Raw genomic sequence first — 13,748 nt, forward strand, 5'->3', positions numbered from 1 at the left:
GAGAAAATGTGCGGGAGAGATGAACACGTATCTCACGAACCAGGAGGCGCTGCACCCTGTTGGCACTATTTTTTATTACCTGTTTTAATTGGGTTTCTTATACCTCTATCTCCCTTCCACCACCACCCCACCAACACTAGACAGGGCAGAAGGGAGGTTAGTGGGGACAGGGGACAGAGTTCTCTTTAGCTACTTGTGGCTGGTTAGGGTGTTGGGTTCTTTGGGGCAACGCCACTCTCAGTGGTCAGGATATCCAGCAGTCCAGCTAAACAGCAAATGAACCAGCAGCCGTCTTCCTCCTCTGACCACCTCCTAGAACTGTCGCTCAGAGCGTTCTGAAGTTCTGAAAGTGTCCTCCTCTCTCTCTCTGGGCTCTGCTGTTTATGTCCTCTCTGAGCCGCAGGTGGAATTCACCAGGTGTGGACAATCTAACAGCAGCTCCACACCCCACACTTGAGATTAAGCAGAAACATAGCTGGGTTTTAAAGAAAACAAAACTTCAACAACTGTATCATCTTACAAATTGGCCACATCGAATCCTTAGAACAGACACTTTTTACTCTATTCTCCTCCCTGTTTAGAAGTCACTATGCCTATAATGGGGTCAGACTGCCAAGGGTTAGCTGGATAGACCCAGTTGAAGAGAAAATCATTGAACTGGAAGATTGAGAGGAAAATTGTTGGCAAAGACTAGCCTTGACCAAGGCATAGTCAGCCTCCTCTAAGAACCTCCTAGCCAGGGTGTCACCTGTATAGAACTAGGATCCCAACACAGCCCCATCCATCTTGGCTTGCCCAGCTAAACCCTAGGAAGCATTCTGATATCTCATCACCAACTTTATTATTATTATTAATCTTATGAACATGAATATTTTGTTTGTGCCTGGTGACAAAGGAAGCCAGAAGAGGGCACTGGATCCCCTAGGACTAGAGATAAGAGTGTTGTGAGTGGGGCTGGAGAGATGGCTCAGAGGTTAAGAGCACTGACTGCTCTTCCAGAGGTCCTGAGTTCAATCCCCGCAACCACATGGTGACTCACAACCATCTATAATGGGATCTGATGCCCTCTTACTGGCCTGCAGGTGTATATGCAGGCAGAGCACTGTATACAAAAGAAGTAAATTAATTAATTAAAAAAAAAAAGAGTGTTATGAGTTGCCACATGGATGCTGGGAACAGAACCTGGGTCCTCTGAAAGAGCAGCCAGTGTTCTTAACCACTGAGCTATCTCTCCAACTCCTAATATCTGACTCCATTCATCATCTTCCACTCTGATGGGCGAATCCTTGCCTCCCGTTAGCGTAGCAGATTTCAAGTGAAAAGATGAATACGCTTTATCATTTGTCAGTGACAAGAGAATTTGCATAGCAGTAAGATGGACTTGCTTCGTTGGAACATAACGCAATCTGAAGATAAGCATGTGGCACTTATATGCGGAGGGAAAATGGCAGAAAAATGCCAAAGTTCAAGCCGCCGTACTTCTGTAAGAGCAGAAAGCTTTCTATGTGGAGTAAGAACTCCATGCTTCATAACACGTGACAATCAGAGAGATAACCAGGGGCCCCAGATTCAATTCCCAGCACCCACACAGCAGCTCACACAATTACCTGTAACTCTAGCCCTAGGAGGATCTGACACCTCATCTGGCCCCGATGTGCACCGGACACAAACAAAAGACTCAAACATGTAAGACAGCCGCTTTAAAAACAGTGGGTGATGACTTAGCATAATCCTTCCTAGCATTTGGCTGAGCGCGCCAAGGCGGGGCGGGGCTGCGCTGAAACTGTAGTTTTATGCCCGGAGAGGATGTGCATGTAATCTGAACTGAGGTGTTTGCCCTGGCGTGCGCAGGAATGTGCGTGTCATGTGTTCAGAATCAGGGCTGTAGTGACTCAGTGTGGTACAGCGCAGGCAGGTGCTGCCGGAAACACTTCGGATTCCTTATTTACTTGATAGCAGATTCATGTTTGTACCTTCGGAAAGCTTTTACTGTTGCTAAATTTATGACCTCTACATTCAATAATGTGACCCCACATAGGGTCATGACCCACGGTTTGAGAAGCTCTGTGCTAGAAGATGCAACTAATGAGAGCAAGAGGGGCCAGAGTATTTACGCTCTCTTCTTCTCCACCCGACTTTCTCTAGATTCCCATTAGCAATCTAAACACAGGGCAGTTGGCAAGGGAGCTTCAGTGACACTTCTGTGGTCAGAGCAGGGAAAAAAGGGTGGAGAATGCGGGAGGCAGAGTGTGTGGAGAGTTTATGTACAACAGAGAAAACTTCAAGTTAGCTTCACAGGTCTGTGGAAGGGTCAGGGGTGGGCGTGTCTGTGGGGCGGTTTTATGCTAATGAAGGAAAGGGCCCTCCCACTGTGGGCGGAGCCACCCCTGGACAGGCAGCCCCTGGGAGAGAAGAGGGGAGCAAGCTGGCTCGCAGCATCCTTTCCTGTCTATGTTTCAGTGTCTGCTTGAGCTCCTGCCCTGGAGTCCCACTCTGGGGGACCATGGTCTGTAAACTGAAATAAGTCCTTTCCTACCCCAAGGATGCATTTGGTCTTGGTTTTTTTGTTTTTGTTTTTCGAGACAGAGTTTCTCTGTGTAGCCTTGGCTGTCCTAGACTCTCTTTGTAGACTAGGCTGGTCTCGAACTCACAGCAATCCACCTACCTCTGCCTCCCGAGTGCTGGGATTAAAGGCATGCACCACCACATCCAGCTTGGTCTTGCTTTTTTTTTTTTTTTTTGGGGGGGGGGGGTTTTTTTTTTTTTTTTTTTTGGTTTTTCGAGACAGGGTTTCTCTGTGTAGCCTTGGCCGTCCTGGACTCACTTTGTAGACCAGGCTGGCCTCGAACTCACAGCGATCCGCCTGCCTCTGCCTCCCGAGTGCTGGGATTAAAGGCGTGCGCCACCACACCTGGGTCTTTCTTTTTTTTTTTTTTTTTTAAGATTTATTTATTTATTATTATGTATACAATGCTCTGACTGCCTGTACACCTGCAGGCCAGAGGAGGGTATCAGATCACATCATAGATGGTTGTGAGCCACCATGTGGTTGCTGGGAACTGAATTTATGACCTCTGGAAGAGCAGTCGGTGTTCTTAAAACCACTGAGCCATCTCTCCAGCACCCCCCCCCCTTGGTTTTTAATCATAGACACAGACACCAAACTAGAACAGAACTTTAAAATGGGGGAGGGGGCGGCAGGAGAAGAGGGAGGGAAACACAGAGAGGGAAGGAGGACTAACACAAAGGAGACTGCTGGGATTAAAGGTGTGCACCACCATGCCTGGCTGAATCATATCATTTTATGTTTACTTAAAATGACGTATATGTTACACATACACATATATTTATACATATTTGAAATTGTGCCACTTGAGATGATATGCTTTCCCCACCCTTTAGACTATCTAAGGAAAACCCCAGTGCCAGGCATGACGTCCTTGTTTTGAGTTGTTGGTCAAGGGAGACCGAGAGACCTCGAACAGAACAGGCTGTTGTCCAGGCCCTCGGTGCCCTCCATAAAGTGAAGGTAAAACAAACTGTTATGGAAGACATCGTACACTTAGGATGGAAAACATAAGCCAAAAACAAAACACAGCAAAAAATAAAATGAAAAACATTTTTTGCAATAAGCAGGAACATCACTTAATGGTGACAAACCATTAGCTGCAAACACTGTGTGTGTGAGTGAGTGTGTGTGTAAGTGTGTGTGTGTGTGTGTGTGTGTGTGTGTATGTGTGTGTGTTTATTTTTATTTATTTATTTATTTATTTTTGGTTTTTTGAGACAGGGTTTCTCTGTGTAGCCTTGGCCATCCTGGACTCACTTTGTAGACCAGGCTGGCCTCAAACTCATAGCGATCTGCCTGCCTCTACCTCCCAAGTGCTGGGATTAAAGGCGTGCACCACCACACCCAGCTGTGTGTGTGTGTTTATGCTTCAGCCTATAAAGAAATCACCACTGAGGTTGCATGCTAGAACACGCTGGATGCTCATTAAACATGGAGATCTATGGGTCCAAGGGGGTGCCTGGAGAAGTCTTTGCAGTCTTAGATGTTTATCTGGAAGATGGAAATTGCTCTGAAAAGCTAAGACGTTGCACTTAGGTTAGAAACCAAATATCTCTTTGCTTTTAAGCAAGGGGTTAGACAACAAAATTTTTAAAGTGGAAAGAAAGAAATGATATGGATAAGAAAGTTGGCCAGACCCTTGATCACAAAGGCCCCATGCCGAGACGGCCATTAGCAGAATGATGTGTCAGGGTGGTGGTTGGGAACCAGACCAAAAACAAAAAAACCCAAAAACTATGAGAAGAATGTGGAATGCAACCTGCCAGGAGAGGTAAGTTTAGGCCAGTCAAGTCCAGAAGTAAACTGGGCATAGTCCACAAGCCATGCAGTGGTTCAGGTGATCAAATTTAGAGAGAACACAATGTACACAGGTGTGCAGAAGTCTCTGACTATGAAGTTGGCTGCCCTGCAAGGCTTTGTCCTCTGTGCTCTCACAAAGGCAGAGACCGTGTTTTATAAAAAGGGGGTTCCTGTGTTCTCATCTGTGAATTGTTTAGCAGAGAAGTTCCTACAACCCCAAGAACTCCAAATTTAAAAATGGAAAACAAAAAATTTATTATTTGAAAATAATACTTCGAGGCCGGAGAGATGATTCAGTGGCTATGGACACTTGCCTGTTTGGTTTCCAGACCCACATGCTGGCTCACAGCCATCTGTAACGCCAGTTCCTCCTTCCACCACAGTGGAGAGGTCAGAGGTCAGAGGTCAGTACCTGTGAGTGGTTGACTATGGGGAATGAAGGAAGATAATCAGACATATTCCTCAGGTTTCAGGTTTTCTCTGTGTGTGCAGCTGCCCACTGAGCTGACAGAAACTGATGGAGTTCATGGCTCCGAGAAGCAGAGGAAAAAGCTCAGGATGAGACTCCATAAATGTGAGGTGCCTGTGAGGCACATGAAGAAGTCAGGTCTGTAAGGACAAGGGGAAGCCTGAGAGGGGTCCATGTGAACAGAAATGAAGTGGGACTTGGGGAGTTCTCTAGGGACAGGAAGGAGGGGACAAAGGCCAAAGAGCCAGGACGGAGCCTGGTAACACTCCCAGGAGAGGAACACAGGCAGCGCAAAGCCTCCTCCACAGAGCCGCGCTGAGGCCTGATGCCCTACGCCTGCTCCAAACGGTGCCACTGGGCTCCCCATTATTGAGTGTTTTGGGTCAGCACACATAGTAGTGGGTTTTATGATAGTGTCATGGTACTTTATTTCACACATTTCCTTCCCACGCCTCTCCACCCTCCAGCTGACTCTTTTTCTTCCCCAACCTAGTTCCTTCCCTCTGCTCACTTTTTCTTTTTCTCTATTTTTTATTTTATTTTATTTTATTTTTTATTTTGAGACAGGGTTCTTTGTGTAGCCTTGGCTGTCCTGGACTCACTCTGTAGACCAGGCTGGCCTCAAACTCACACTGATCCGCCTGCCTCTGCCTCCCAAGTGCTGGGATTAAAGGTGTGTGCCACTACTGCCCGGCTGTGTTTTTGTTTTTTGTTTTTTGTTTTTGTTTTTGTTTGTTTTTTGTCTTTGTTTTTGTTTTTGAGGAATTACCACATTAATCTCCACGATGACTGAACAAGTTTACATTCCCACCAGTGGACAGTTGGGCTTCTGTTTCCTCTCCAGGGTGTTGTCATACTTATTTCTGATTTTTAAAAAAATTTTATGTGTGTGTGGGGGGGGTTGCCCACAGAGGCCAGAAGAGAAGTGGGAGGGATCCCCTGGAGCTGAGTTACACGTGAGCTGCCTGACACAGTGCCGGAAACAGACTTGGGTTCGCTGTGAGAGCAGAAAGTGCTCTTCCCAGCTGAGTTGTCCCAGTGGCCTCAGAGCCTTCATAAGAATCATGTGACTGAGGTGGAGCGGGAATCAGAGCAGCCTTGATTTGCATTTTCTTGGTGGCCAAGAATGGTGGACACTGATTGGAGTGTTTATTGGCCATTTGCACTTCTTTTTTTTTTTTAATTTTTTATTAAAAAATAAAATCATTCATATTACATCTCAATTGCTATCCCGTCCTGTGCATCCTCCCATTCCTCCCTCCTCTCCCTCCCGCTTTCACCCCATTCCCCTTCCCTATGACTGTGACTGAGGGGGACCTCCTCCCCTTGAATATGATGCTAGGGTATCAAGTTTCTTTTTGGTAGTCTGCCATCCTTCCTCCGAGTGCCATCAGGCCTCCCCATCAAGGGGACATGGCCAAATAAGGGGCACCTGAGTTCATGTGGAAGTCAGTCCCCAGTCTCCACTTAACTGTGGAGAATATTCTGTCCCTTGGCTAGGTCTGGGTAGGGGTTTGATGATGACTGCACATATTGTCTTTAGTTGGTGCCATAGATCGAGCAGAACCCCTGGGCCCAGATCCGCCCATCATAGTGTTCTTCTTGTAGGCTTCTAGGACTCTCTAGATCCATCTATTTCCCTATCTCCTATATTTCTCCCACCTTAGGGTGTCCTCACCACTATCCCATTTTCCTGGTAAGTGAAGACTTTCATGAGACATGCCCCTTGGGCTAGTGTCCAGTTATAAGTGAGTATATACCATTTGAGTCTCTCTGCTTCTGGGTTAGCTCACTCATATGATCATTTCTAGTTCAATCCATTTGTCCATAAATTTCGGGAATTCCTTGTTTTTAATAGCTGGGTAGTATTCCATAGTGTAAATGTACCACAGTTTCATTATCCATTCTTTTACTGAGGGACATTTAGGCTGTTTCCATGTCCTGGTGCATTTCTTCTGAGAACTACTGACTCAGTTTTTTAGCAGAGCGTGGAGTGGCTGGGTGGCTGGACTCCTGGGTGTTTGGTGTTTGAGGGTCTTTCCCTAGCTCTTTCCTGTCCTCTGTACACGTGGCAAAGACTTCTTTTGTTCCTCCATAGCTGCTCCTGTCTTCATGGGCTGATCATCTCCTTTGCTGTGCAGAAGCTCTTAATTTCCCATGTTCCAATTCTTGGGATCATTTCTGGTACTGTTGGAGCTACTGGGTAGAAGACCTTCGCCTGTGCCTCCAACCTGGCGCCTTTTATTCACCTCCCTCTGTTGAGCTCCAGCTTCTGGCCTGACCTTGAGGGCTTCCGTCCAGTTTGACTTGGTTTCTGGGCAGCGAAGGAGACATAGATCCGTTTAGTTCTTCTACAAATAGACATCCAGTTCCCAGCAACACTTCCTCCTATGCATGTTTTTGACAGTTTTGTCAAAACTAGACAAAAGCACACATCCACATGTCCTTTAAAACGTTGTTAGAAAGAAATTTTATTACCAGGCATAGTGGAAAACGCCTTTAGTCCCAGAACTCCTGAGGCAAAGGCCTGCGAGTCTCTGTTAGTTCAAGGCCAGCCTAACCTATGTAGTGAGTTCCAGGACAGCCAGCATTACAAAGAGAGCCTGTCTTAAACAAACAAAAGAAATCTTGTGTAAAGATGCTAAGTTTTTTTTCTTTTTTAAGATTTTTCTGAGACAGGGTTTCTCTGTGTAGCCTTGGCTGTCCTGGACTCGCTTTATAAAGCTGGCCTCGAACTCACAGTGATCCTCCTGCCTCTGCTTCCTGAGTGCTGGGATCAAAGGCGTGTGCCACCACAGCCTGGCCAAGAGGCTAAGATTTTAAGCTGGGTGTGGTGCCTCACATCTATAATCCCGAGAGCAGAGAGGGAGGCCAACCCAGGAGGGATGCTCTGAGTGTGAGCCCAGCCTGTGCCAAACAGTGAGTGAAACCCTGACCCAAAGAACATAGACAAGCTGGGTGTGGTGGCACATGTGTGTGATCTCAGCACTCAGAAGGCAGAGGCAGGCGGATCTCTGTGAGTTCGAGGCCAGCCTAGTCTACAAAGCGAGTTCAGGACAGCCAAGGCTACACAGAGAAACCCTGTCTGGAAACAAACAAACAAACAAAAAGAACAAAAGGCAAACAAACAAGACACCCATATTCATACACACAGACTTACTTACACACTCACACACTTTCACATACACACATACATACTTACACATACTCACACACTCATACACATCCACACACATAAACACATACATATGCACTCACTCACACTCACACACACACATTTGTATATTTACTTAGCACATTCATATAGGATAAAGTTTACATGGAAACCAGTGGAATTGAGCCTGTTTTCAGACTTACTGACCATTTATATTTCTTTTGAATTTAGCTATTGCATGTTATTTATTTTCCTATTTTAGATATTCCTCTTATTCTACAACAGGACTTCACTCTGTCATAACGTGAGCTCTTTGCTATGACATTATTTTTAATTGTTTATTATTTTGTGTGTTGGGAGGTGATGCTCATGACATAACAAATGTGTGGAGGGCAGAGGGCAACTGGCAAGAATTGTTCTCTCTGTCCACCATGTGGGTCTTGGTGGAATTCAGGTCATCAGACTTACGTCACCTTTACCCGCGGAACCGTTTTCCAGACTCTGCCATCACATCCTTACACCTCCTTGTGTTGTCTTTCTCCTCTCTGTGTATCAGTTTTCCTCCTCAGGGATCAAGTTGATTGGCTTTATCTTCTTGCTTTGAACTTATGCTGGAAGAAGTGGATTCCCCAATGATAAAAGTGTTCTATATTTTCTTAGTGCATTACATTATTATTCTTATGTTTCAACTTTAAATCCATCTAAAAATCTATTTTGGGACACAGTGAGTGCTAGGATCCCAATCAGCCAGCAGCTTCAGCACCATTTCAGCGTCTCTTTTATCACGGTGTAAACTCCACAGGCTGTAGTCGGCTAGGGCTCTGTTTCTCCTGCTCTGCAGATAGCTTACTAGATTTTACTAGATTCCTCTACCCAATCCTGCTTAGTTGCTGTAGTTTTTTGTTTTTTTTTTAAACATGGCTTGATAGCAAGTAAAACCCCTGCATTGTTCAGCGTGGTGGCACACGCCTTTAATCCCAACACTTGGAGAGGCAAGTGGATCTCTGTGAGTTAGAGGCCAGCCTGGTCTACAAAGAAAGTCTTAGGAGAGCCAGGGCTACAGAGAGAAACCCTGTCTCAAAAAAGAAAACCAACAAAACACCACACCTGTGTTATTTTGTGAGCAGGGTGTTGAAGGCTTATGTATGTGTGTGCGTGTGTTCTAGAGCTGAGGGTGGTAAAGGCAGTGTGCACCTGTGCGTTTCACTATCTGTCTTTTCAGGAGGGTGGTGAAGTGCCTTCAAATGACTTGGCTAGCCCAGGGACTGCAGAGATGTTTGGTCAGTGTGAACCTGAGCAGAGCTTCCAGGGAAATAAAAGGGGGCTGAAGCCACTCACAAGGGCTCACAGAGGAGGCTTGGAGACTGGGGCAAGCAAAAAGAAACATTGGCTCAGAAGGATCTTGGCTATTTTCAGATGCACTGCAATGTCCCTGGCCTCAAGGACCCTTCTCAGCTCTTAGCAGCTCACGAGAGCCATTACTGTGACAGGAATATACCTTAGCGCTCATCTCTCTTAGTGCCAGCTTCGGTCAGTGGACTCCTGTTCCCCTGGACGCTTAGAGACCCAGGCTTTACAAGAGGTGCTATGTTCCAGTGCCCCATAGTGTTCAAAGAAAATACATCTCATATGCAGCTCACACACCTGCCCCACCTCCGTCCAGCACTGCCTCCTGTAGACACATACACACTCGCTCACACTCACACACATCCATAAACACTCCTCACACACTTGCTCACACTCACACAAACCTTTACACACCCATATTCACACAATGTACTCACACATTCTCATGCTCACCCACATACACTCACATAAACCGTTCACACACATTCACACAGTACACCTACACACACTCTCACCCTCACTCATACTCACACACACACATTCACACACTGTCACACTCACCACAGGGCCATGGCTTGTGCTCCCTTCTCTAGGCTCAGAGGCTTTAAAGTGGGGAGTCCCTCTCTTCAGGCCCTCGTGTCTCACAGGGACTTCAGTCTGCTTGCACAGAAGCAAACTGGTGGATCTTTAGGAGAAGGCAGGCAGGCCAAGGACCTTGCCCTCAGCTCTTCCTTCCAGACATACTGAGCCACAAGGAGGGATGGTCCCAGACCTCTGTTCTAGTTAGCTTTAATTGTCAACTTGATGCAACCTAGAGGCATTTGAGAAGAAAGCCTCGGAGGAACTGCCTAGGTCAGACTGACATGTGGACATGTTTATTGGGGATTGTCTTGATGTAGGAGGGCCCAGCCCACTGCGGGCGGCACCATTCCCTGGGCAGACTGTCCTGGGCAGGGAATGACTTCTACTTCAGAGTTGTGCTTGAGTTCCTGCCCTGACTTCCCTCACTGATGAACTGTGACCTGGAAGCAAAGCTACACAAGCCCCCCGCTTACCTCCCTCGAGCTGCTTTTGGTCAGACTATTATAAGAGCAACAGGAAGTACAACAGAACAACCTCATACTCAGCGTTCTTGCTCTGGGCCCTTAGAGGAACCAAGCAGCTGCCCAGAAATGGGCTCCAAGGTCCTTTGGATCTCTGCAGTCCTGAGGCTGCACTCTTTTGTCATCTGTCCCTTTTGGCCTCTTCCAAGCTGTTTTTGTCCTGACAGTTGGCTCAGTGACATTCAGAATGCAGAGGGACATCTCTCTCTCTCTCTCACCAAGTCCCCAGGCATCACCACCACAGGTTAGCCACCATGTGAGAGAGTGTCTGTGTGGTTCTGTGCTCCCCAGTGTGCACCCCTGTGACCCAGGGACCCATAGCCCCATTCTAGGTGCTCTGCTCTATAACCCCCCTACCCCTCCACCCAGAGAGATTGGAGGGGGCTGCAAGACGTCATCTGTGCTCTCAGAATGGCCTGCCTTGTCCAACCTGGCCCTTTACCCTGTTTTTCCCTTTAAGAAGGTTTGACAGGGAAACTAGGAAAACAAAGTTACCTTACAGCGTGTGTGGTGGCCCAAGAGTGACCCCAGGCACCAGAAGGCTAAGGCAAGAACAGGTACAAGGCCAGCCTGGCCTACATAGGGAAACTTTGTCTCAAAACAATGTACAAAGCAGGGAGGTGGGTTCCGCTCTCCTTTCAGCCTTTCCGTGCCCACACAGCGTCTCACAACTACCTGTGGCTCCAATTCCAGAAGATCCGTGGTGTGTGCAAGTATGTGCGTGCAAGCAAGCGTGCAAGCAAGCGTGCAAGCAAGCGTGCATGCGTGCGCGCACACACACGAAATAGTATAATAATACATCTTTTATTTGCCTTGGCAGATGGAAGGCTAGGAGGCAGGGGCTGCTCTTTCAGGGTCCCTTGGAACTGGGGGCGAGGTCACATTACCTCCTCTTCTGTGGGCTCAGGGGACTTCACAGGGAGTTAGAAGCTAAATATGTGCGAAGCTATTTGGTTGGGTCCTGGTGGGACACTAAGGTAACCCACACCGTCAGCTTACAGCATTTTGCATCACCTAGGAGACGAAACTTCTGAGCATGTGTGAGACTGGGTTTCTGAGCTGGGTTAACTGAGGTGGGAAGACATACCCGAATGAGGGAGGTAACGGTGCTTTAGGCTGAAGTCTCTGGTACCTGACTGCAGATGCGATGTGACCGCTGTTCAAGCTCCTGCCAACGTGCCTTCCCCACGATAATGGCCGGTACCCAACGGCGGTGAGTCACCTTTTCTTCAAGTTGCTTTTGTCAAGTATTTTGTCATAGCAACAGGGGGAATAATTAATACAGGGGCGGGCAAGTATTGGCTGTCCGTCGCCCCCCCCCACCAGCCACTTAACCCCCTCCATCCTCTTGTATGACAGGCTGGGGTGAACTGGTTGGGAGGAGCCTGGGAAGGTGAAGAGGTCCTGGCCTCAGCGCGCAGAGGCGGTCCCCAGCAGGCTACGCCACCCACGCCAACCTCGCCCCGCCTCCCGGACTCCCGCGCCTCCTGCACCCTGGAGGCGCCGCCACCTTTCAGCAACCCGCAGCTAGCGAGCGCAGCGCTCAGGTAAGGTCGGGACCCGCGCAGGGATGGGATGGAGTGGGCTCCCGGGAGGCCGGGAGAGATGAAGGAAGGACCGGGCATCGCTTCCCACATAGGGCCGGCCTCAGGCAGGAGCCGAAACTGGGGGAACTGGGCACTGTCATCCGGCAGGGACAGGACGCGGCGTCACGAAGCACCCCGAGACCTGCTGATGCAGGGGATGAGCCCACTCCCGGTTCCCCACCCCGATCCCCAGGGCCTGATAGCTGATTGCCAGTGTTCCGCTCCAGAAGCTGGAGACAGCCCAGGGGTCCTTAAAGGTTGACTGCATGCTGGCAGCCACCAGCACACACCAATGCGAACCGGCTTTGCTGGTGCGCTTTGAAGTACAGCCCAGCCTGAGCCTTGTGAATCGTCCTAAGGGGTAGGAGGGGGGAGTTGCTTTGCCTCTGTGCTGTTCACAGGTGGAGAGACCTACAGGGAAAAGGGGAAAGAAAGAAGAACACAAACGCGCGCGCTTTGGGGGCTTATTTTCAAAATCGCTCTCTAAAGTTTTAACATATCCATTCTTCCAGGTTTACATTGTGGGGGGAGGGGGAAGGCGGGGGACTATGGAGTCTTCCAGCTTCTACTGGTCTCTGAAGCTCTGGGTTTGACTGCGCTGTTCCCAAAGAGGCTTCGATTTAGATGGCGTTGTGTTCAATATTAATCTGTGCAAGCTTGTTCTTGAACTTCCGAAGTCAAGGGCTGGCCACACTCTCATTCCGTATTCTTCTCCCTGCAGCTGGGAGAGAAGATGTTTACTGTGATGACCCGCCAGCCTTGTGAACAAGGAGGTAAGTACCGCTCACTGCATGGCTAGCGTGGCTTTTGTCAGATCCCGGGAGAATCCCAGCTTTGGTTCATAGCTCTCCATCCGTATCTCCTGTGAACGGCAGACTCCGTGGCTCACCTAGGTTTCGCCCTCGGCATTCTTGAGATAAAAGTAATGCTTTCCCACAAAGCCGCGTGAGACAAGGACTAACACAATGTTTGGTTTACATGGTTGTTCCTGTTTGGATAATCCATTATTTCGGCTCTTGTGGTTTCCTTACCTCGCTGTGCGTAAGGCTTGTGTTATGTCGTTATTGTTGACTTGGGGGTGAATCCTGATTGAGTTGGATCGTCCAGGCACAGTGGCTGCTACACCCTCTGGGGGGGTCAGCGTTATGATAGGCTGTACAGCAATCCTTCCCCCCACCACCACCGTCTTTCTCTTTCCCACATACTCCTAAGCCTGCCCAGCCTGGCTGCCTGGCTCCCCAGCTCCCCAGGCGCGCGCGAACACACACACACACACACACACACACACACACACACACACACACACGGCAAGCTATTCATGTGGAGGTGGGATGTGTACACTCCCAAGCTCTCACCTCTCTAGGAGGCTCAGGTAGGCACCTGCAATTAACATTTGCCCAGCCCTGACTACTGCACAGCTCTAGGTTGCCTTTCTTCGTGAGTGCGACCTAGCCTCCTGTGCTCACTTTGTAATAAGCTTTTTTGCTGGGTAAGTGTTTGCTGAAGGTAATCATAGCTCTTCTCTTGGAAAGTGCTGAAGGCCCAGGATCCAGGAGGCCAGCCCAGCCTGTGGTCGGCACACTGCTTACATTTCACACACCCTGCCCTTGAAGGGGTTCCTCAACTCTGCCCTAAACTGCTGATTCTTCACTTCAAAAAGAGTAGGACTTGAGGCCATAAAGACCAATTTATATGAAATGCTCTGGAAAGAGCCACTGTA

The 13,748-nt window shown here is 48.4% G+C and overlaps 1 protein-coding gene across 1 annotated transcript in view; it reads left to right on the forward strand.

The window, feature by feature from the left end:
* The first annotated feature begins 12,761 nt into the window (after positions 1-12,761).
* The window catches only part of Entpd3 (ectonucleoside triphosphate diphosphohydrolase 3), a 25,821-nt gene continuing 24,834 nt past the window's right edge, over positions 12,762-13,748 (forward strand). The window contains exon 1 of the mRNA XM_051140271.1: positions 12,762-12,801. Within this exon, the coding sequence (XP_050996228.1) occupies positions 12,762-12,801 (40 nt within the window). The remainder of the gene's footprint in view (positions 12,802-13,748) is intronic.

Source organism: Acomys russatus, chromosome 32 (assembly GCF_903995435.1).
Source record: "Acomys russatus chromosome 32, mAcoRus1.1, whole genome shotgun sequence".
NCBI lineage: Eukaryota > Metazoa > Chordata > Mammalia > Rodentia > Muridae > Acomys > Acomys russatus.